The sequence below is a fragment of the Engraulis encrasicolus genome, chromosome 13 (genome assembly GCF_034702125.1).
Source record: "Engraulis encrasicolus isolate BLACKSEA-1 chromosome 13, IST_EnEncr_1.0, whole genome shotgun sequence".
In the NCBI taxonomy this organism is placed as follows: domain Eukaryota; kingdom Metazoa; phylum Chordata; class Actinopteri; order Clupeiformes; family Engraulidae; genus Engraulis; species Engraulis encrasicolus.
Genome location: NC_085869.1, coordinates 16,693,044 through 16,718,043, shown reverse-complemented (window position 1 = coordinate 16,718,043; position 25,000 = coordinate 16,693,044). Strand labels below are relative to the sequence as shown.

The 25,000-nt window shown below is 44.6% G+C and overlaps 1 protein-coding gene across 1 annotated transcript in view; it reads right to left on the bottom strand.

Moving 5' to 3' along the window:
- The window catches only part of LOC134460750 (E3 ubiquitin-protein ligase SH3RF3-like), a 154,767-nt gene that overhangs the window by 32,147 nt on the left and 97,620 nt on the right, over positions 1-25,000 (bottom strand). Inside the window, exon 4 of the mRNA XM_063213277.1 lies at positions 11,942-12,358. Within this exon, the coding sequence (XP_063069347.1) occupies positions 11,942-12,358 (417 nt within the window). The remainder of the gene's footprint in view (positions 1-11,941; positions 12,359-25,000) is intronic.

Below are 25,000 nucleotides of genomic sequence, written 5' to 3'. Positions count from 1 at the left end.
CCCCCTTTAGGCAGACCTAAGGACTGTTCTATTCATTGTAGGAGCATTATGACACGCCCCTTTAGGCAGACCGGAACTTGGTCACGTTAGCTGCCCATAGAAACCTATTATGTTGGTATATCTCTATACTTAAAGAATCTCTGGTATCGTAGCACTAAGCTATGGGCCTGGACCTTTAGCTCCGCGCAGCAGTATTGTGTTGTGCATTCCATGCCCGAACTGGAGCGTTGACCGTTAGGTGGCGGGTGAGAGTCCCGAGTGGCAAACTAGCGCAAGATAACCTCATTTAGAGTAGAGTAACTTTATTGATCCCCAGGGGGAATTCAGGAAGGATTCATTTACATTTGAAGAGCTCTTTTCCAAAATGAGATATATCCATTTTATAGAATGTTGGGAAATTTACATTTTTGTATTGGGCATTCCATTGAATTGCATTGCAAAATGCAATTTATAGAGGTTAAAAAAGCATGTTCTCAAAACATTTGAATGGCAAGAATTCACACATAGATTATAGGACTTCTTAACAGTCAATTCCAATATTAAACGTCAAAAAGTAAAAAATGGTGGATATAGCGTTTTGGAAAAGAGCTCTTCATTTAGAGATAAATATGCTGCACACTGCCCATTATTGCTGAAAATGTTTCAGTCTTACTTTGAACCAAGGGTTACATCCAATGCGCCCATTCGAACTGAGGTGTGCAGAAACGCTCCATGGCAAACAAATGTAATATCACATACCAAAAAGCTTCTATCAAACAAACCCAACAACTGCACTTATCGTCATTAAAAACAATAACACAGTATGTGACAGATTTAGCACACATGCTTTGCAACTGCAAATTATTGTCAACAAAGTACTTTCACATGTGCCAGCGTCACACCGTGTCACCGGGTGCACATAATTAGCTTTCCTCTCCATGGAGACAGCTACCCGCAGATTCTCCTGCGCCACACTGCGATCGCCATGGGAGTGGTCATGTGCTTCATTACCTGCGTACATTTCCTCCTGCCCCCCCGTCCCCAGGTAAGGCCAGCCCAGCAGGTGCTTGGAGCTGCTGATTGCTGAGTGACAAAGCCTGGGAACGACACAGGGACTGAATTAAATAGGTAAGGCCCTTATATTTAGAGATCCCACTGAGTTACCGCCAAAGACAGTCAGACAGACACAGGCAGACAGGCAGACAGACAGACAGACAGACAGACAGACAGACAGACAGACAGGCGCACACAGGCATGAGCACACACACACACACACACACACACACACACACACGCACACGCACACGCACACGCACACACACACACACACACACACACACTGTACCAGGTTACAAAACCCTGGTCAGTTGCTTCTCTTGGGCAACAGAGCACCTCTGCATATGTACAGTAGGTTTTAAAAACAAGCCCTGCACATAACGCTCTGACCTGAGGGATTTTCTCGAAAGGGACTGAGCAGATCTCTTGCTTGACATTCCAATGATAAGGGGCTTTTAGGTTTTAGAGTACAAGAGAACAAGTAGGGCTATAATTCATCACCCAACACAGATGGAGACGAACTAAAGGGAGTACAAAAGCCAATGCTTATGACAGCACGCCACAAAAAGAGGGTGTCTGAGTCCTCAAAGCAGCACAATCCATCCTTATTTAGCACACACACACACACACACACACACATACTGTCTCTCTCTCTCTCTCTCTCTCTCTCTCTCTCTCTCTCTCTCTCTCTATCTCACACACACATTCACGCACGCACGCAAGCAAACAGACAGACAGACAGACAGACAGACACACTCACACACGATGCACACACACACTCAACACCACCGCAGAGCACTTTGCGATAAGCCATCCCATCCCACAATTCCACTCGCTTGCTCGCTACAATGGCCTGTCACATCCACTCTGCCTGTGGGGAGTTTATGAGCCCCGCTGACCCCTGACACCCCCCCCCCATCCGCCCTGAAAAATTAATAAACGAGGAGCAAAGGGAGGCCAGCTGAGGCCAGTCTGGAGGTGGAGAGATTTGGGGGGCCCATATAATTCACCCCCGGCCCTTAACCCTCTCCAGCCCTCCCCCTATAACCTCCCACTCCTGGCCATCCGCGCTCCTTGCCCCTCAGTAATGTTTTTATATATAGTTCTATATTTTTATTATTATTTATTCTATTTTATTTTTAAGGGGCTTTTTGCCTTAGATAGGACAGTATGAGACGGCGACAGGAAGTGAGTGGGAGAGAGGTGGGGGAGGATCGGCAAATGACCTCAGACTGGAATGGAACCTGGGTCTCCGGCGTAGCAGTGCAGTGCCCTACCATTTGAGCCATGGCAGGGCCGCCCCTCAAGTGATGTCAGAGAAATTAGAATAGTGGAGAAGCTGCAGTTCCTATTAAGTGCCCATTAGGGGGCGAATGCAGGCAAGTGAAAACCCTGTTGACATCCATTCAAATGCCAACTAGGCTACAGAATCACCGTTGACTGAACCCCCTGAAGTCATCTTCAACGGTGATCCCCCTGGAGGCTGAGGGGCTTTGTGGGGATGGAGGCAGTCTGGGCTGGTGGGACTCCTCCTTATCTAGGGCTTGGGGTGTGCGGTCAGAGGGGCCAGTCTGGCGTTCATGAGAGGGATCAATGAAAGGTCAATGCAGACCGTTAAGAGCAATGGGAGTTCTATACAGGGGCAAGCCCACGTGGCGGGCTGATTTGACAATTAAAAGACAGTCCGTCCCTCAGGTCTTGAACGCGCCACTTCCTAGTCAACGCATCGGTTTGGGTATGGGAGGCACAGCACGATACCGCTGAGCTAAAGGGTCAGTCCCATAGCTCAGCGCTACCGATACAGTATGAGGCTTCAGGAGGGAGGTTTACAAACGTTCCACGCCACACTCTGCTAGTGGGCATCCGTTACACAAGGAACCTCCAACACTTATGCCTCTTTTTCACTTCCGATTTCCTGGTAGGCCTACAGCTCGACACAGCGCGACTCGGCCACCACTTTTTTGCTTTTGGATTGGGCTAAAAAAAGCAAAAGGTAGCAGCAGACTTGCGCTGTGTCGAGCTGTAGGCCTACCAGAACACCGGCAGTGGAAAAGAGCCTTTACTGTGCACTAAGATGTGCCCTGAGCACACCAATAACCAACAGCCCATCAGTGAGCACTACCCCACACACACACACACACACACTGTGACCTCCCATAAAAACGGAGCGATCCCACTTTATTGGCCATGTTTTGTAGGCTGCAGTGACAGAGGAAACAGTCTCATCTGACCCTCCACTGGCCACAGCAGGGCTGTTAGACTGGAGGTCACCGGCAGGCCATGTGCACAAGGGTTGAAGGCGGCTAGCAGGACTTGACCGGGGAAGAAATAGGGCCCGGGAACTTCTGGCGGCCCATCATAATTACCAGAACTGACTGATTTTTTTTTTTTTTTTACATTTCTGAAAATAGGGGCCCACGAGGGTGCGGGGCCCACCGGGAAATGCCCACTACGCCAGATGGCCAGTCCAGTCCTAGTGGCTAGAGTTGCTAGACAGCCACTACTGCTCTGTTGATATGTTTTGTCAAAGTGAGCTACTGTACCAATACTGCAGTACAATCAGGTGGTGTAACTACATATTTTTTTTATAAATTTGAGTTTAGACTGAAAATGGTCTCGGTAACACCTCCTTTATTTTGTGACAAAGCCTTATGCGTGTGTCCAGTTTTAGAGATACCGTCATGTCAAATTTTGCAGCAACTGCAATATTCAACCTACTAGCAATACTTTTGACGTACATACATAGCTTGAAGGCATTTTTTCAGTCTTGGTGTCAATGTTGGTGTATTTACTGCACTGTAGGGCAGTGTAGGCTGTTACCAAAGCCCAAGCCCAGACTCTATCCCTTAGGGGGACTACTGGACTGTGGTGCATTTTGATTGTTTACTAGTGCTGCAGCTCAGGTCGATAGGTAGCTCATATAGACACAACAGTAACCCGAGGTTGAGCAAACACATAACTGCACACTCCCCCGAGAGCAGTGCTGGATAGATAGATAGATAGATAGATAGATAGATAGATAGATAGATAGATAGATAGATAGATAGATAGATAGATAGATAGATAGATAGATAGATAGATAGATAGATAGATAGATAGATAGATAGATAGATAGAGAGAGAGACAGCCTCCTCGGAGCAGCAGGAGTACAAATTAAAGGCATGAAGCTTTGATGGAAGGCTTTGAGTGTGCATATTTCCATCTGCTCGGTGTGTGTGTGCGCCCGCATGCGTGCATGCGTGCGTGCGTGCGTGCACATGCATGCAATATATTAGAGTGTGAGTGTGTGTATTAGAGTGCATGCTTGAGAAAAATGGGATATGGAAGAGAAAGAGGAAGAGAAAGAGAAAGAGAGTGAGTATGTCCATCACACATGCACACATGCTGTCTGGCAAAGAGTGCCTCTGAAGCGGTGAATGTTGATTACTCTGCACTACATTTTGCTGTGTTGAAACAGAGAAAACAGGCCAACGTGGAAAGAAAACAGGCCAGCAAAGAAACACAGCCCCATGTTCAGAGACACGACAAGCAAGTAAGAGAGCAATAGTTTTAATCCTCGGTTGTAATAGCCTCCACACCACACAGCAAACTGCCAAATAAAACCCTGAACTTTGGCAAATCCAAACGGAAAAGAATCTCATTCATACCCAGAGACTGCATATGTGGTTACCTCACTACCAATGGAATGCCCTGGGGTGAGTTTCTCAAAAGAGAAGTTGTTAGCCTGTTAGCAACTTTGGTAGTTGCCAATGGGAAAATGCATTGAAAACAGCAAAGTAGCTAATGTAGTAAGCAACTTTGGTTTTGAGAAATTCACCCCTGTTTTGTAAAGTAGATGATACAGGTAGTACTACAGTACAATGTCAACACTAAATGCCGCTAATGCGATGTGGATGCTAGAGCGGGTGGCTAAGTCCTCGCATCGCCTGTTCACTCAAGGGTATCTCCAGCCCAATCAGTGCCAAAATGCCTCTGCAGTCAGTCATGATGGAGGAGAAACTCTCTGGGGAACACCAATCATATACATCTTCATCGTGAGGCAGAACTCCAAGTTCTTTCGGCGAAAATGAGGTCAGGGAGTTTCCTGTGTGTGCTAGAAGTTGCCTGCCAGAAAAAAAGTGAACTTTTGGGGATAAGAATAATGTAGGACTATGATCTCAGGAGGGACTTAGTAAGAAGCTGTTTACACATACATGGATTTAAAAAAAAATAAAACAGATCAGCTTTGACCTCTCATTTATGTGTAAACTGTGTTTTAGAAATATGCCTTACAGGGGGCCAAATCACACCTGTCACAGTGTAGTTTTTATTTTGATACACATGTCATGTTTATGCTAGCGTAAACGGAGAGCAGTTCTGGTCCCATACCTGAGGCGTGTGTGCATTTGACCGTGTGTGTGTGTGTGTGTGTGTGTGCATCTGACTCTGTGTGTGTGCGTGTGTGTGTGTGTGTGTGTGTGTGTGTGTGTGTGTGTGTGTGTGTGTGTGTGTGTGTGTGTGTGTGCGAGCGTGCATATGTGTGCCTGTGTGTGTACATGTGTGTGTGTATGTGTGTGTGTGTGTGTGTGTGTGTGGTGTGTGCGTGGTGTGTGTGTGTGTGTGGGTGGGTGTGGTGTGTGCGTGTGTGTGTGTGTGTGAGTTTGTGTGAATTCGAGACGATTCGTCTAATGAATTGCTGAGAGGGGACCATTCGAACAAAACGTTGGACCATTCGTAGAAGGCATGGGGCGTTTCGTGCAGTACCTGCGGATCTTTCGTAGAAGACCTAAGGACGTTACGTTCAACCCATGCAGACCTTTCGTGTAACTGGGCAGACGTTTAGTGTAGTCTGCCTATTTTATTAGCCTATTATTTTTTATATTTTATCAAACTTGTGTGCCTACCACCACAATGCAATGAAAACAAAAATCGAACCATGTAGAAAGTGTGTGCGTGCGTCTCTATTTTTTTTATTATTTTTTTTATTTTAGTTCAGGCTGCTTTTTTATCATTAGGCCTATTTTATAGCCTATTTTATAAATATACTATATCGTAACGGACTGCCTCTGCCTCCTCCGGAGTGAGATAGCAGCGTTACCCCCTGTGCACTACATGTGCAGCCTATAAAATGGGGTTAATTTCAAATGGCGGGTGAGACTGTCAGGAAGCAAGCCGAGAGAGCAAGAGAGAGGGAACCATGAAGTGTGCCGAGAAGATCACCATTCGCAAGAATCGCTAAAGCCAGACATTGATGTGAGCTGTTCCAAATTGAGACCAAGCGCACAAGTCTGCAAACAAGGATTTTGCAAAAATGCACTACTAAAAATAAGAAAAGATATTCGTTGTGATGATCTGAGTTATTTCTAATGTGTTGATCACTGATTTGTATTCATTTTGGAAAGGTAACGGCAATCTTATTGCTGCCTTACTGGCGCCCATCTCATAACTTAAAACTACAGTCGGTTGCACCGCTACAATATCAACGAAATGTTTTAAAATGTAGGCCTACAACAGTAATGTAAAGGTAAGAGATAATTTATTGTCCACACGTGACTATAAGAAAATATTTTCCTATGGGCGAATAACACCCCCGATGCCGAAGGCGGAGTGCTGTTATTCCGCTTGGAAGGAAATATATTTTCCGTAGTCACGTGTGGACAATACATTATCCCGCTTATCCCGCCTTTACCAACATTAGAAAGCATACAAAGTTAACCAGTAGTTTATAGTAACAGGTTTATTGCCATTTTATAGCGTGCACAAAGAAAGATAGTTCGTGGAACGCTCATAATTTAAAAAGAAAGAAAGGAGTCGCACACTGGAGCTGAATGCAGAATCAAAAACTACTGTAACTGTAAACAAAGCCGAAAAAAGTAAATAAAACCGACAGACAGGGGACAAACATTTCGGGTCTAGCCCATCATCTTCCTTTTCTTCCTTTTCATTATACTGCTCTTGGAATTACGCACCGAGCGATACGCTTAGGATATGACATTGGCCGGACGCCACCCCACCATTACGCTCATAACAAGTAACAGAGTTTGGCTACTTTCTAACGTGTTACAGCCACATTGCGCTTCAAACTGTTTGCAGGCTGCCTCGTTCACTGCGCGATATCTACTAAACTCGGGTTCATAACAGGGTCATTTCTATCTGATCGGCGACAGTATTCCAGATAAAAGTATAGACAACCCAAGCACTGATGTGCGCCCTGACCATCATCATTAGCCTATCATCCTGCTACAGTCTGAACACTGTGCGCCGAATGGTTGGCTGGAGGAGGCAACGCTAGCCTAAAGAGCAGGCTACTTCACCCTTAAGGAAACTATCAACGGACTCCTCACTTGTTAAAACAATACTAGTGTTAATGAAAGATGTCACGACAGCGGCCGGCGGACAGTGACAGTTTGCTTTCTTGAAATAACAACACTTGGACAATAGTGTAGACTTGTGCGCTAAGCGCTGGGGTGGGGCAGGGGCTGCTGAACTGTCTACAAGCTGTCGTGCCGGGACGTAGGCAGTAGGTATCCATTGCGTGCGGCCGGCCGCTTTGGGAACTGTAGGTAAGTTGCATTTGGGTAGGCTATTGCGCGTGTTATAGTTGAATTAAGTAATCGACGAGCCAACGTCCGGCAGCAGTGACTGAGTGTGTAACTTAACTTAACTTTTGTAGGCTACTATCGTCCGAGTGTCTCCAGATTGTGATTCATTTATTCAAAGACGATAGCAGTTTACAGACGCTGCTGGCTGCATGGATATTGTGGGGTTTTTCCCTCCTAATTGTATTTTATGAAATTGTACAAATAAAACTACCATAACCTTTACTCCTGTTGTCTGTCGTTCCTGAATCGTGGTCTATTTCACCTCTTACAATAGTGTCCAGTCCAGTGAATGATCCTGCATCCATGGCTAATTGGATAAAGCATACTAAGTGGACATGAAAGAAATGCGAAATTAAAACAACAGCGTGTCAATGCAAGCACTTTATTTATTTTTCCGGGGGCATGATTTTGTTGACAAGTACTTTTTTAACGACTTTAATGAAGATGTCGTGTAGACTGTTTGACGGCCCCTTCCATCCATCTCTTCATCATCTTTACGCGCAACGGTAATAATAACCATTACTTCTCTTGTAGACGTTGCGCGTAATATTTTATTCATTATGGACTTATTTCAAGCAGCATTCAACTGTCCACTCTGCGTGGCTTTGTTGAAAGGGTTGCCTTTGGGTGGATGACTTCCCCTGAACACGGCAGGTCATTTGCATGACAAGACTTCATGCCCATTAGCGAATACTTTAACCCTTCAGGGGTGCCCTGGAAACGGCTGATAAATAAATTATGTAGAATGATATAATAGATATTTGACTAAACTGATAAGTTAATGCTGGTCAGTGGAATATTTCATCTGCTATCTACGCACAATAGCCTAAAGTAAATATAGGTAGCCCCAGTCAGCTGCAACTTCGAACCTAGGTCGTGTGACGTCTCCAAATGTGTTACTTTTCTAAGCTTGTGTGTTATCGGATGCGATGCCATGTTACGGCTTGTTGGTTTGGGGTGCCTTAATTTTTCATTAATTGAAAGGGTGTCTTGCCTAAAAAAAAGGTTGAGAAACACTGCAGGAAACAGTCTCTGCAACAGGGACAATGACAAAAGGGATGAATTGCTTGAGGAAATCAAAAGGGACAGAGCAAAGTTATGACAACAAATTGACGTGCACCATTATGCAAGGCTACATGTAGTTATGATGGGTTAACCACTCAGTTACCGTTGCATTAATAATATGTATGATAAAGATGACTTCAGCGCAGGATATCAGAAATAAACAAGACAGCGCAGATGGCTTTTAATTTTTAATATGGCCACATTATGCGTCAATACACCAATGCGTATTAGGCTATTTATCATGAAACCTCAAATCGGAAGTAGCCTTGTACCCAGCACTTTTCAAACCTTACTCGGGTTTATGGTAATTGTCCGGGCCAGCACTTTTGAAATCAAACGGACGCCTTGCCTGCATGACATGTCATTTGCATGATAAGAGCACGGACGATCATGGACATGCGATGGTAGCCTACACACATAGCCACACACGCACACAACACGGTTCAGTTCAACGTTTATTGTCCAGCAAGCGAGCAGCGCAGTACCAACTGATTTGCTCTGGAATCTCGAAATGAAAACCGACTTTTCTTGGGAAAAGTGTTGCAAGAACATTGAACTCATTTAGTAGGCCTATCATTGTGCCAAGCGTGTCGCAATATTGTACTGTGGATGTGTGTTGGGGAGGGCATTAACATTAGGCCTATGACAAAACATTATCGGGTAGGATTGAGGATAAATCTTACACGTTTCCTTATTAATGGAAAATTAATTCCATGCTAATTCCAAGTATTCAAGAACCTAAACAATATGCAATTGCTCCACAGTTCAAGGGTTAGGCTATGGATATTGACACCTTTCCTCCGCGATCGCGGATAGCCCCCACCTTTGCGCTTCTCATCTGGCTGTCACGATATGGAACGGGAAGAGACAGTTCAAGACAAGCGGCATGACTGCAATTGTCAATACAGTAGCCTAAAAAACTGTTAACTGTTCAGCGGTGTGTAGTCAAATTATCACAGCGGTGGTAGATGCTTTTATGAAGACCTGGAGGGCAAAAACCAACAGACACAATTGCTGAGTGTGTATGCAGTATTTGTAACGAATGATTCTCCTGCCAGGATAGCGTTGGACTACAGAATAACCCATTTACATGTTGAATGTTGAGAGGATGCATTTTGAAAAGTCGAAGACCTATTCACGAGGATATAATAGCTACCTTTCCTTGTCAATGTTCCATGCACTACAAAATATTCCAGAACCTCATCTGTGATAGGCTAAACACAATTTATCCATCCCCTCTCCTGCGGTAGCCAGTTGCCTTCTCAGAAGAAGCAATCTGAATCGGAAAGAGAGAGCACTGTTCAAGACCCGCGGCAAGACTGCAATTGTCATCTGGTTCGTGGTGTCAACCTTCAGCCAAAACGACGACAGACCCTTTTTTTATAAGATAGACCTACCTTATTCGCAGCAGCCAAAATCAGTCAGACAATAAGTGCTTAACGAGTGTGCAGGGTAGCGAATGCTCTTCTATCAGGGTAAAGTTTGCAATTGGAGAGGGGTGATTGAAGGGCTAAATTAAGTCCGAAATCAAAATGATAAAAAAATACGGTCGATTTATTTACAATACCCTACATGACAGAAAGAAAACGTGTAGGGGGTCAACTGAAAATACCCATAAACTGAGGACTATAGGCAACGTCAAAGTAAAATACAAACACGACATCAAACAAAGCTTTTTTTTAATGCGGTACACTTCAAACTTCACAAAACCCACTGGTTAACAGCAGGTTTTACGCACACATTTCGAAGCGGTTAATCACAGATGCTGCTCTCTTCCTTGCTCTCCCTTGCACCCCAACGTACACTGGGTTTAATACACCCTGCAATACTGGCAAACTATTATTCAATTACCATTGCATTTGTTCATGCAAAGACCTTTACGCGGCGGAGAGAGAACGCGCTCCTGTGCAGTGTAGCGATTTAACTTCTCTCTCTCTCTCTCTCTCTCTCTCTCTCTCTCTCTCTCTCTCTCTCTCTCTCTCTCTCTCTCTCTCTCTCTCTCTACTCTCTCTCTCTCTCTCTCTCTCTCTACTGTAGCCATGGGCTTAACACAGGTGCATGGGTTCTGTAATGTTTTCAACACTGTTAGGACCTATATTGTTTTCTGGCTCATGCGCGAACTATTTGTTGTCATTCAGAATCAGAAACATCAAAGTGTCGGGAGACAGCTTTCTCTTGTTGCTGGTGCTTCGCATCTAAAAAGTTAACGGAAAGTCAGAAAACTCGCTGCATGACAATGTGCTCAATGGTCAATAGCCTACTTCTAGATGCACTATAGTCTACAGCCTAGACGCGCGCTGCTCTGATTCAAAGCGAGCACAAGGGTCAATAGCCTACTTCTTGACACATTAAACCGCCCTGCTTTGATTCAAAGCGAGCAGGCTGTGCTTGGTCCCGCCTCTCTGCCCGCAGATGGGAGTAAAGTAACGGCGTAAAAGTGAAAAAAAAAAGCTTCTCAAATATTGTGTAGATAATTGTCAAAAAATGTAAGGGCGTAAACGTAAATTGTCAAAAAATGTAACGACGTGAAAAAAAAAGCTTCTCAAATATTGTCTAGATATTTTGTCAAAAAATGTAAGGGCGTAAACGTAAATTGTCAAAAAATGTAACGACGGAAACGTTAAAAAAAACAACAACATAGCCCTACCAGTTAAAATGAGTAAGTACATTTTATTTATAGATTTACATGTTTAAATCAACAAAAAACAAAACTTAACAGCTGATTTACATATTTAAATAAACAAAACCCTTAAAATGAGCATTAAAAAAGCTGATTTACATTTCTAATATAGGCAGGCTGAAGAAAACCCGTTAAAATGAGCATTAAAAAAGCTGATTTACATTTCTAATATAGGCAGACTGAAGGGACATTTAGTTGAAACCTAAGGATCTTTAGTTCAATTTTAAGGACCTTTCGTTGGCTTTTGCGGTAGACGGACCATCCTCGACTAAAGATCCCCAGCCTTATACTAATGGTCCAACGTTTTGTTCGAATGGTCCCCTCTCACCAATTCATTCGACGAAAAGACCTGATACGGAGAGGGAGAGAGAGTGTGAGTGTGTGTGTGTGTGTGTGCGAGCGTGCATATGTGTGCCTGTGTGTGTACATGTGTGTGTGTGTGTGTGTGTGTGTGTGTGTGTGTGTGTGTGTGTGTGTGTTTGTGTGTGTGTGTGTGCGCATGCTCGTGTGTGCATGTGTGCGCATGTGTGTGTGTGTGCATGTGTATCTCTCTGTCTGTGTGCGTGCCGTGGTCCCGTACCTGAGGTGGGGCGCTGGAGGAGAGGTGAGGGCATGCGTCCCCGATGCGTGCCGCGGCCCGCGGGTCCGACGAGCTGATGAGCACGGGGGCGCTGATCTCCATGGAGTGCCGGTTGTTGTTGAGGGCCTGTGCGGTGCGCTGGGTCATGCTCAGCGCCGTGAAGGAGTGCCGCTTCTTGGCGTTCTTCTTGCCCTCGGCCCGGCGCTGGATGGCACTGCTGCTGGCACTGCTGCTGCTGCTGCTGGAGCCGTTGTCACTGGTGGAGGCCGTGGTGCCGGGAGGGCTTGTGCTTGTGCTCGTGCAGGGGCCAGGGCCGGCTGCTGGGGCGGGCCCCGGGTCGGCGCTGCTGGAGCTTGGGCCTGGCACCGCCGTGGTGGGCTTGTCGATCTCCATCAGCTGTTTTGCCGTCTCATTCAGCTGCAAGAGACACACAGATACACACAAAGGTATCAGGGCTTGACATTAACTTTTTCACTTACTGGCCATTGTGACTAGTGGTTTTCAAACAATTGATACACAAGGGGCAACGTGCAGAATACAGGCTATTCTGATAGGTCATGCCATATAATAAGCTACCTGCCAAACAGGCTACTGACACTGAAATTCTTACCAGCCACAGGCAAGTTTTACCAGTATTTGGCCGGTTTGCAGATGCCAGTGTCAAGTCCTGAAAGGTATAAAAATTGACATTACATTACACGTAGCTGATGTTTAAATTTTGACTATGTCACATCTATGACACTCCCGATCCTGATTGGCTCTTTTACATTTTGGTCTGGGAGCATGACAAATCTGAAGGTCTTCCAGACCCTCGTGTGAGCTCACAAAGCTGACAAATACACTAGGATCTGGTGAGAGTCTATGGGAATTTCAAACTTCTGGATCCTGAAAGTCTGCTTCCATAGCCAGCTCCAGCCATAACTTAGATTAGATTAGATTAGATTACTTTATTGGTACCCAAGGGTAGATTTGATTTGCAGTAAAGTGAGCTTCGCTCATACAAAACATTCAGGACATAGGACACACATAACATACAAGCAACCCACAATGAAAATATGGATAATACCAAAAGTGACCTAGTGCATCCTATCAAAGAGACATGGTGTCACATAAAGTGACAGGGGTACTAAATAAGAATAGATTGTTAAATATATGATAAAAAGGAGTATAAAATACATGATGAGAAGTAACTGGCTTGATAACGGGAAAACACTGGCTTCATTACTTTGAACAGAAGTTTGCCAATTGGTGCGGACATTATTAAACGCTGTCTGTTTCAACTAGCCGATCATTGCTCTCTCTGACAGGTGTAGTCACAGGTGTAATCACAAGGAGAGCTCCAGAGGACCGGGTGTGCGCAAAAAGAGGACTGAAACGCCATAAACACCCTACGGGACCAGAAAGAGCACCTGGTCCTTCTTGTGATACTATCACAATGTGAAGAAAAAACGAACTGAGTTTCTCTTTTTCTTTTCATTTCTTTTTCTGTTTGGTTCACTTAAAGGGGACTATGTGCAAATATCCTCAGACAAGCTTTAACCAAAAGCAAATACTTTTCTGAAAGCCACACAAGAGACAACAGGACAAAACTTAAATGCTCTGGCATGACAAACTTATGACATGCTACATATACAAACGTAAGTAAAATACCTCAACGAAAATGTTAAATAAATTGACTTCAAACCAATTCATTACTCTGAGGTAAACAATAGTAAACGCAGTCAGCAAAATATATGAGTTTCAACCAAAAAGAGAAAAGGGAATGCTTCACTGGATCATGTATCCAATGTAAAAAGGGGTGCTCATAAAAAAAAAAAACTGGGTGTCCAAACTGCCACGAAAAGATAAAAAACACTATTTGAGGCATTCCTTACCTTAATATGAGTTTCACTACATAAAAAATAACCTCCAAAGCAGTGGTTCAGTGAAGAGTTGACTGTGTTTTTTTATTGTCACCTTTATCTTATCACTAGTTGGCAGCAGGGCATTTTCCAAAGCACCAAACGAAGAAAACCTACACGTAAGCGTATAATAATAAGGGCTTAATTATGAAATACCAAGGCTATGAGGACAGAGGGGACAGAGGAGTACCATTCTAATTTATAGACTCTAAATAGCTTATAGCCTTCATGAGCGAGGGGCGACGGCAGTAAATCTATCCTGCAATCAAACTAATGACTGCAATCCTATCTCTGATAAATAGCCTCTGTTTGAGAGTGCATCTCTGCCTCTGAAAGATAGATCATTAACCTGCTATTCCACTCTCTTTGAAAGTGGAGGGGACAACTCTGTTAAATGAATGTCATTGGCAATGGCTCTGTGGACGCTTTCTGAAAAAACGAAGAAAAAAAAACAGAAGCCTATTTGAGCCGTTAGTGAGAGACCACTTTGAGCCACACACAGCTGCAGGGTTGGTTGTGTGTGTGTGTGTGTGTGTGTGTGTGTGTGTGTGTGTGTGTGTGTGTGTGTGTGTGTGTGTGTGTGTGTGTGTGTGTGTGTGTGTGTGTGTGTGTGTGTGTGTGTGTGTGTGTGTGTGTGTGTGTGTGTGTGTGCGTGCGTGCGTGTGCTTGTGCGTGTCCAAAGGGCTCAACAGTGCTCTCTTTACTATATCATCACCATATTAACCATCCACGAAAACTGATTTTTTCCTATTCCAGAAAAATGAAACAAAAAACAATGAGTATAATACACGTTCCCCCTTCATTACGCAGATATTTTAAAAGGTTCTTCAACTGATGTGAGGGGAAGTCTTCCTGCTCCGCTGTGATCTGACTAGCTGAGTGAGCAGTGCAGTGTAGGGTATGAATGGAACACCACCTCTCCTGTCTCCTCCCCTATTGACACACATGGCCACACAATCTCCACCATTCTCTCATTCCTCTGGCAAGAATGTTCAATTCATTCATTGCCAAGGAGGCATACTGTACATAATCAACAATATCATCACACCAGAGGACAAAGTCCTGTGCGCTTTCAGAAAGAAGGTGGCTGATGATGCCTTTGTCTTTGACAGACATGATAGAAATTAGTTTTGCAAACTCCACATGATTTACCTGCACAGTCCCGATGTGTAAGATTAAAGGGAGCACGTGAGCCTGCAGAACCTGCCAATTTTAGTGCTTCTAAGACCTTGGCATTCATACGTACATCCAGGGCCACTGACAGCTTTGGCTGGGCCCAGGACAAAGTCATCTGAAAGGGCCCTCCTGCCCAATACATAAAATGTAATGAGGAACCAATTCTGGGGCCCCTCTCTCCCTGGGCCCGGGACAACTGTCCCCTTTGTACCATATGTCGTCAGTCAGCACCCCTACGTACATCCTCTTTTTAAAGTTTATGTCAAAAACAATGGCTCACAAATACTGAGAGAGAGAGAGAGAGCGAGAGAGAGAGAGAGAGAGAGAGAGAGAGAGAGAGAGAGAGAGAGAGAGAGAGAGAGAGAGAGAGAGAGAGAGAGAGAGAGAGAGAAAAGGGAGGAAGTATCTCTAACTGAAGACGTTAGGAAGAATGAGATTCTTCTCCTTGGCACAGCAGCCAGTAACGCTGCGCCTCTGTGCTTCGGGGGAGAGTGCTCAGCTTGACACCCACGGGTGTGCAATTGTCTGCAGTTATAAAAATGAATGTGAGCAAACTCATCTTCATCCCTGAGCTCAAAGGCTCCTCCATCTGTCATCCACCATTACCCTTCGTCGCTTAACCACGCGGCGCTGCGCAGAGACGGCCTTGGAAACTGTAATCATGCATCGTCGTTATTTTCAATTGTCAACCCAGCCTCTCTTTTTTTTGTGCTGTTTTCGTTGTGCCACGCAGGTTACTCAGAGATTCAACACAACTTCTCTCAGGCTGTTTATTATCAGTTTCCTTATGTAATCATGTTAAATAGATGTGCTTATATAGTCTCCGGACAGCATGACATCTGCCTAGAAAGGAGAGTAAAGGTAAAAGGATTTTTGAGCAAAAAAATCAAAAATGCTAAAATCACACCAATTTTCTTATCTTAAATCAACACTTGCATTAGACTCCTAAAAATATATAACGCCTCATTTTTCCCATACAGCTTTCAATTGTCAAGGCAGAAATTACAGTACACAAAGCCCAACATCACATTCTGTCCCTGTGGCACACAGCTGAAATGCATTTCATTTTAAGTGAGGTTTTTAATCGTGTGGCAATGGCAGCGATAACAAAAGTAACTTGAACAATTAGGTGCAATTACAGCCATATTATTTTACAGGCTGCATACACATACATTGTTGTTTCAAGTGGCCCGTGTACAGAGACAGTTTTACCAATAGGCAGACGAGGGAATTTCCTAAGGCCCCACCAAAGCTGTCCACTGTAGGGCTTCCCAACAGTCAACCCCATCAATGGCAAATACAAGAAAAAATAATTCAAAAGGGTCCCATGTCTACATTTCGCCTGGGGTCCAAAAATAGGTTGAACGGCCACTGCCCGTGTATGTCTTTGCATGCTCGCTTCATCATGGGGGGTTGTCATGGGACCTCATTAGCGCAACCGTGGGACTGAATAATGTGAAAGTGGTCACTCAGGCAGCCTCCTATAGCACAGCACCTACACTACTGAAGCGGTTTACTCAAGTGTTTTTCAACCCTTTGGTTGCCTGGAATTCAAATGGGGTTGCCTGAAATGTCTGAAAGTGTGTGGAAGAAGAATACAGAGAAAATTTGCTAATTAATACCATATAACATAACTATTCAATATTCTCTTTGAAAAAGACTGTCATGAATATTTACAGGTATAATACCTTGTAGCTCGGTCATGTATTATTTCTTGTCGTGAAATAAAATGTGTACAGGGTCCCCAGAAATTTGGGATGTCAAAACGGAGTCCCATGACAAAAAAGGTTGGGAACAACTGAGTTTACTGAGGACCACTCAAAGTACGTAGAGCCCCTGTGCATAACCACTGTCCAGGTGCTGGTGATGTGCAGTAAAACTAAAAGTAATCCAAGTAAAGGGAGGATAAATCACCGCACCCTGGTCTTCTTTGCTGGTAGTTCATTTGGAGAACAACGCATTTTCGCTGTTGCTTCATCAGGTTCACTCTGTCATTATTACGCATATCACCCATAGTTGATAAGCGTGACCAACAGAGGACCACTTCATATACAGCTCCAGGCCTTTTTATTAGAATACCATGAAAAAGTTGATTTATTTCCATAATTCCATCAATAATGTTAAACTGTCATGGATTGTAGATTCATGGCCCAGTTTTTTAACTATTCCAATCATTATTTTTTTTCTTTTTATATACGTTGGCCTTCCAGCTCAAAAAACCCATGAATTGGGGAATTCACATTATTAGAATATTGTTATAAAATCACATTTTTCTTCATCAAAATTCGGGTCACACTAAATCAGTTGAAATTTGGTACTTTCTACATAACATGCAATGGTCAATACTTGGTTAGGACATTCTCTGTCTTCATAATGGCCATGATCCGTTTAACATTGAAGTCAATGGCAAAAACAGTGCATGGGAGTTATGGAAGACCAGATATCCTTGATGCTTTGCTGTCAGCTGTTCTTGTTTGTTGACCTGGTACCCCACACTTCACTCTTCAATATACCCTGTAGATTTCCATGCCACGTTTTGGCGCTAACTCACCAGTTTAATTCTAAATAACCAGAAATGAAACCCCATTGAAAATGAATGGGGTTTAATTTCTGTTGAGTTAGAATTAAACTGGTGAGTTAACACCAAAACGTGGCATGGAAATCTTCGGGTATATTGAAGAGGGATGTGTGGGGCACCAGGTCAACAAACAAGAACAGCTGACAGCAAAGCATCAAGGATATCTGGGCTTCCATAACTCCCATGCACTGTTTTTGCCATTGACTTCAATGTTAAATGCATCATGGCCATTATGAAGACAGAGAATGTCCTAACCAAGTATTGACCATTGCATGTTATGTAGAAAGTACCAAATTTCAACTGATTTAATGTGACCCGAATTTTGATGAAGAAAAATGTGATTTTATAACAATATTCTAATAATGCGAATTCCCCAATTCATGGGTTTTTTGAGCTGGAAGGCCAACGTATGTAAAAAGAAAAAAAACAATGATTGGAATAGTTAAAAAACTGGGCCATGCATCTACAATCCATGACAGATTAACATTATTGATGGAATTATGGAAATAAATCAACTTTTTCATGGTATTCTAATAAAAAGGCCTGGAGCTGTAGATGGTAACTATTCAATATTCTCTTTGAAAAACTATTTACAATCTTAGACAGTCATAAATATCTATAGGTTCAATACCTTGGAGCTCAGTATTATTTCTTGTCGTGAAAAAAAATGTGTACAGGGTTCCCAGAAATTTGGGATGTCAAAACGGTGTCCCGTGATAAAAAAGGTTGGGAATAGGCCCTGCCGTGGCCAACCGGTAGGGCAATCGTCAGCCATGCAGCCGACCCGGGTCTAATTCCTGGCCTGGGTCATTTGACAACCCCTCTCCCCATTCGCTTCCTGTCCACCTGTCACACTGTCCTATCATCAATGAAGTTGTAAAAGACCAAAACAAATCTTTTTAAAAAGTTGGGAATATCTGAGTCAACTGAGGACCAATCAAAGTAGAGTTACAGTGCATAACCACTGCTGTGCAGTGTGTGCAGTAAAACTAAAAGTAATCTAAGTAAAGGGAGGATAAATCACTGCACACTGGTCTTCTTTGCTGGTAGTTTATTTGGTGAACAATACGTTTCACTGTTGCTTCATCAGGTTCACTCTGTCATTACGCATGTCACCCTTAGGTGATAAGGGTGACCAGCTGAGGACCACTTCATGTAGAGCAGTGTTTTTTTAGCACTGGGGTCGGCACCCAATGTGGGGTCGCCTGGAGTTCAAATGGGGTCGCCTGAAATGTCTAGGTGTGATAAAAAGGATTACTGACAAATATCATTAATTGTAACATAATAACTAGTAAATATTTGAACTGAAACTCATACACTCTTAGACATTAATACATATCTATAGGTTTAATAGCATTCAAGTTAGCTCGTCATGGTTTTGTTTTGGTTGGTAAAAAAAACATGTGTATGGGTCCCCAGAAATTTGGGATGTCAAAATGGGGGTCCTGTGACAAAAAAAAGGTTGGGAAGCACTAAGTCAAACCTTACCAACAGGACCACTTCATGTAGATGGTAGGCCAGATAAGCACCTCATAATCACACATAGTAATTACACAGGAGGAGGATATGACATATAGGCGCCCCAAAAAGCCTGGTCTGGAGCCATAATAGCACCCTGTCACACAGCTCTCAGAAATAACATGACACATTCCTTGCCTCATGCTGAGAAACCAGGGTGAAAAAAACCCAGAATGCACGTGGAACCTAATTTATACTGTATACATACTATATGTGGACTATAATGTATTCCATGTGTACGCTCAGACCTTTTCATGTCTCAGTACCCCTCCCCCTCCGCCTCCCCACATCAGCCTCCCAGGGGGGGTGCCATTCAAGGGGCCTGTGCCTGCATCTTTCCTGAGTAAAAAAGAACAATATTTCATAGTCTGTGCTCTCCAAACATAAAGTAATGTGGACATCTTTGCTAACCCTGCTTTGCTTACAGTACCTACCATACCTTCCCTTCCAGTATGCATGCATGTAAATTGCTACAAACCTGACTGTTGCCATCTTGACGAGGAGTCTGTGGTTTACAAGCGCAAATTTTAGAACAGAGCAGCCTTGTAAATTCCCCATGGAGCACCGTAAATACACTGCCTTCCTATACTTTTCGAATTTGCCTAAAGCAGTGGTTTTCAAAGTCGGGGCCGAGGACCCCCTGGGTCTAGGGGGTTTGTGGCAAGTTGGAAGAAAAAGTGTTGGAAAACAAAATAAATGATTAAATAATGAATTTACACCAAAATAAGATCAACAATATTCCCATTAAAATATTTCATATATCCCAATAGGGCACTGACACCGACATTAGTGCACTGACACCGACATTGACTACAGTGCGAAAGGCGGTGCACAGAAAAAAAGAGTGTGGCACGACCCATATAAGAGGGGCCTTGCCATGGTAAAGCTTGAGAACCCCTGGTCTTAAGCCTCTACAATTCTGGCACTCAAACCCAGAAGGCATGAAAATATGTACGGTATGTCACTGTGAGAAAGACAATAGCTCTAATTTAGTTTTCTGTTGGAGTGTTGTGGTCATGCTCTCAGAGGCGCACATACTGTACAAAACATTCATTCTAAATGACAATTCAACAGGCGGCAGAGTACTAATTTGACAAAACAATAGGCATAATATGAGAACACGGTGTCCCCGCATTGATTATTTGCTTGTCCAAAAAGAGGCTATTGTTTCAATTTCGTGGTAAGAGATGGGTTAGTCGTATACTGCACAAAATCATTACCTGAATCCTTCTCAGCCCCATCCCCCCCCAAAGGCTCTCTAACGCCCCCTGGGGGACTATTAGAGCCCAAGTTGAGACAGACTTAACCAAAGTGAGTATATCTCTTTGATACAGTGTCCTTGAAAGGTTCTGGCACTCTGGACAAGCAGTGCATTTGATCCTATCCTGCTTGGATGATGTGGGTAGTGCAGTGGGGCGAGCCGTCCACAGGCGCTCATGCATGCCAACGTCTCAGCAGAGGCAGCGACATTGAGCACAGAGAGCAGGGTTGCCAGATGAGACTGGCCATTTCAAGCTCAAAAAAATGCTCAAAAGAAGCACTAAATCCCGCCCAATTTGAACTAAATTCTATTCATTTCTATGGCCATAAATTGGCACACAAAAAAACCCGCCCAAAAGCCATTTTTACCTGCATACGGCTGTCCTAAACTGCCCAATTGGGCGGGAAACCGCCCAATCTGGCAACACTGACAGAGAGCTCCACATGCTCTCTTCCTGAGTAGCCTCCACTTGAGCAGATAAGCAAGAAGGGAATAAGGCATTAGAGAAAGACCCAGCAGCACCTGCCAGTAGTACACCTCAAGCCCCCTCACCCACCACCTAACCCCAGCATAGCCCGGCTCCACAATATGCTTCGCAAGGCCATGAATTGATTAAATGCGACTGTGGAAAAGTTAACGACGCAGAACCTAGAGAGAGAGAGAGGAGCACCGCTGAATCTCAATGAGTTGGAGGAGGAGGAGGAGGTGAGGCTGGAGGAGGTGAGGCTGGAGGCTGGGGGCTGAAGATTTAGCTGCTCCTTGGGCTTCCCTCCTCCAGGCCCCCGCCCCGCAGCAGCCTTAAGTGCACCATTTGAACACCTGTCTAATTCACCCACTCACTACCACGATGAACGGAGAGAGAACAATTAACCTGATAAACCACACAGCGAAAAGGGAATTACGACGCTAATTCTCTACATTCCTTTCCCCCCCAGCATTGCTATATCTGAAGTCGAAATGTTTATGCTTCAGTGGAAGCACAGCAAAAAGAAATAAAGAAATAAAACGCTAAATTGCTTGGTTAAGCCACGTAATGTGGTGCAAGCTGGTGGAACTGCTAAAAATACATCCACCCCAGCACCAAAATTAAGCACTGAATGAGGCACAAAAAATGAAGCAAATTCAATACAGAATCCAGAACAAACATGAGGCGTAAGCCGTAATCTATTTGAGTAACATATTAATGCTCTCCGCCTTTGTCTCCAGCAGTCTGCGTTCATGCGTATGAGTCCACCTTAAGTTACCCCTGATAGAACAATTACACACCATAAAAAGATTAGGACACGGAGACGGAAGCTGTTTAATTAGCTTGGAGACATTCAGAGTGTCTTGAAAGGGGGATGAGAGGAAACAGCCCTGGCGCTGGGCTGGAGAACCTCCTCCAGCGATGAGAGCTGCTCCACCCTAGCCAGACTGTGCCCTCCTAGTGACGCAACACTTTCAGCGTCGCAAATAGTCAGGTCAAGAGCAATGCAAGTACTTTCTGAGTACTTTCCGAAAATACGGGAACTCCTCCCACTTTTCGATAAGCAAACAACCATAAAGGGAGGCAGGTCAACCATGCAGTTTGGGAAACGTGAATTGTTATGCTCTTAGTCAGACCAAGTCTCGAAGAAATTGGAACGTCGATGATAATAAGGCTAGCTCCACCCTACCCCAGCTGTGGATGGCCCCGCTTAGATGCTGCTAACCCACACCCTCACTCCCCAACCATCCACACCCACCCACACCCTCACTCCCTCCCTCCCCACTCTCCTCCATCACTCTGCTGGCACCTCTGGGACACATCGGAGACCCACCCTCCACAAACCAGCTCACCACAAAACCATGAAGCCCCTCCTCTCCAGGGCCAGATTAACACACAGACTGGATATGGCTGCAGCCTAGGGCCCCCCACCTGCCAGGGAGGCCCCCTTATCAAAAGTTAAAAATCGCAGAATTATGAAAAGGTACAATGTTGAAAAAAATCATCTGTTGTGAGGCATATTATCCTGAATTCCTTGTACTTAATTATGACACATTTACACTCTATGTAAATGTGTCACTAAGTTTGCCCCCCGGGAGGCCCTACAGCAACCTGCAGTTTGGGGCCCCGGGCTATCTTTTTTAAAGATATTTTTTGGTCTTTTTGACTTCATTTATGATAGTATAGTGAAGATGGTGACAAGAAGCGAGCGGGGAGAGAGAGACGGGGAAGGGCCAGCAAATGACCCAGGCTGGGAATCGAACCAAAGTCAGACGCATAGTAGACGAGTGCCCTACCGTTAGGCCACGGTAGGGCCCCCAGGCTATCTTAAACCGGCCCTGCTCCTCTCCCCTCCCCTCGCCTCATTGACCATCCCAGCTCTGTGGCCAGCCAGCCAGCCCAGCTCAGCAGCCGCGCAGGGCCCCGCGGCCTCAGCTGTGGCTCCACAAAGGGAGTGGTGTCTGACAGAGAGAGAGAAAGCGAGAGAGAGATGGAGATGGAGGAGTCTGAGTTATTGATGTTATTTTTTTTGCTTTCTGGCAGGCCTTCTCTCCCTCCCCCTTTCAATTTTTTCCTCTCTTCTCCACACCCCAGCCATCATGTGCTCCATCATGTCCGCACATCCTCTCTCTCTCTCTCTCTCTCTCTCTCTCTCTCTCTCTCTCTCTCTCTCGTCACTCTCTCTCTCTCTCTCTCTCTCTCTCTCTCTCTCTCTGGCAGTGCTGTCTGTGTCAGATTTACGCGACCACTCACTCTCGCTGGCCTCGCACTCTGGCTGAGGTCATTCGCACTTACAGTGTCATGCCTGCCTTTTGCTATTGTGCAGTTAGAATGATCAATGGCTGTTTGCCAGTGCAATCCATACCAATTATGAAGAACTGCCTGGAAAACACGCAGCCGATTTCTTTTTTTCTTTTCTTCATAAAGCCATTAATGAGGCAGTCAACAGGGGAGTGAACTGTAAGTGTATTAAAAAGACGCAGAGCAGTAAATCAGAACCAGGAGTCAACACGTGAACCCTGTGTTACATCCATTTCAACTGGATTAACATTGTTCTGCAGTTGATTATCAGGTCAGGCACATGCATGTAGTATACAAGAGTTCAATCCAAAAGAACTTGAGTAACGGAGGCCACCTAGCCGAGTGTGACGTGGAACCTCCCTCCTGAAGTCTCAATTATTAGAGATGTCCCGATCCAGGTTTTTGCACTTCCGATCCGATACAGATATTTTATTTAACTTCCGATCTGATACCGATACCGGCCGATACCGATACCGGCCTATCGGAGTATTTATGTTGAAAGTTATTTAGCCTACTTACTTAGTTGTCACAGTCATGTTGAAAAGGGTTTTTACTCTTAGTAACAACTAGCCAACTGAATTAGGTGAATTTTAGTAATACACAATGTTTTTTAATGAGAAACTAGCCTGTTTTTATTAGATATTAATAAACACAAAATAGGAAAATGGATCGGAATTCTGGATCGGATTTTTCCGTGCACGCCGATCCGATACCGATCCGCCTTTTTTGCCAATATCGGCAGCCGATCAGATCCATCCGATCCGATACGACAACCCTAGTCTCAATACAGTGTGGTAGCATTGGGCTATCGGACCGGGCCTTTAGCTCAGCGGTCTCATACTGTGCATCCCATTGCCGAACCCGATGCGTTGACAAGGTGGCAGGTTCACGGCCCTGAGGGGGACGAACTGTGGAGGAACACCTCAATCACAATTGCATGCCCCTTATGCCAATCCAAACTGAAAGATGATTGGTGAACCTAAATACCTGTAAGTCGCTTTGGATAAAAAGCATCAGCTAAGTGTAACGTAACATAACGCAACTCAATGTAATGTAATGTAATGATGAAGATGAAAGATTTGGAATATACACATGAACAGTATGATGCCATGGATGATGAAGAGTATTCGTCTCCCAGGTGCAGCGGTAGGAAACCAAGTGGAGAAAGTAGACGGGTGCGCACAGGTGCGCAGCACCGGCATAAAATGCACAGCTGGTGCGCAGTACCGGTGAGAGGATAGGTTTAATGCTGTCCAGAATACCACATTTGAAAAAAGTAAAGTCTGCTGTTTCAGTAGAAAACACATACAACCACACTATGTCATTTGAAATAAGTTTCCTCCTATGAAGAGACACCCGAAATAGTCATGCAGCGATTATAGATATGTAATGCTCATGTTTATTTTGTTTGTTTATTGTTTGCTTGCGGGTGGTGGTGGGTGGTAGCACCGGTAAGAAACGAAAACTACTTTCACCCCTGAGGAAACCATATGCCCTTGTGCTTCTACATAGCCAGGGGGATGGGCTGGTGGTAGCAGCCAAGGCGGTTGCAGGGAGAGAAGAGACGACGACACCCCCCCCTGTCCTTCACTCCTCCCCCGTCCTCGCTATCGGTGCATCCTCTTAAATCAATACGCAAGACCCCTGATACCCATAATGCACTGCTTTATGTTCTTTATGACAGCCGCGTTCTCCTGACACGGCACTCTGAGGCACCGCACGCTCACACACCGTGAAGTATCCACCGAGAGGGGAGTATCCATGACGCATCTCGCCCGGCAAGAGTTTACTTTCCCTGCTCCATCACTATCCAATAACTGCACCACACAGCTTATGAGAGATGGCTGAGCTGCCGATG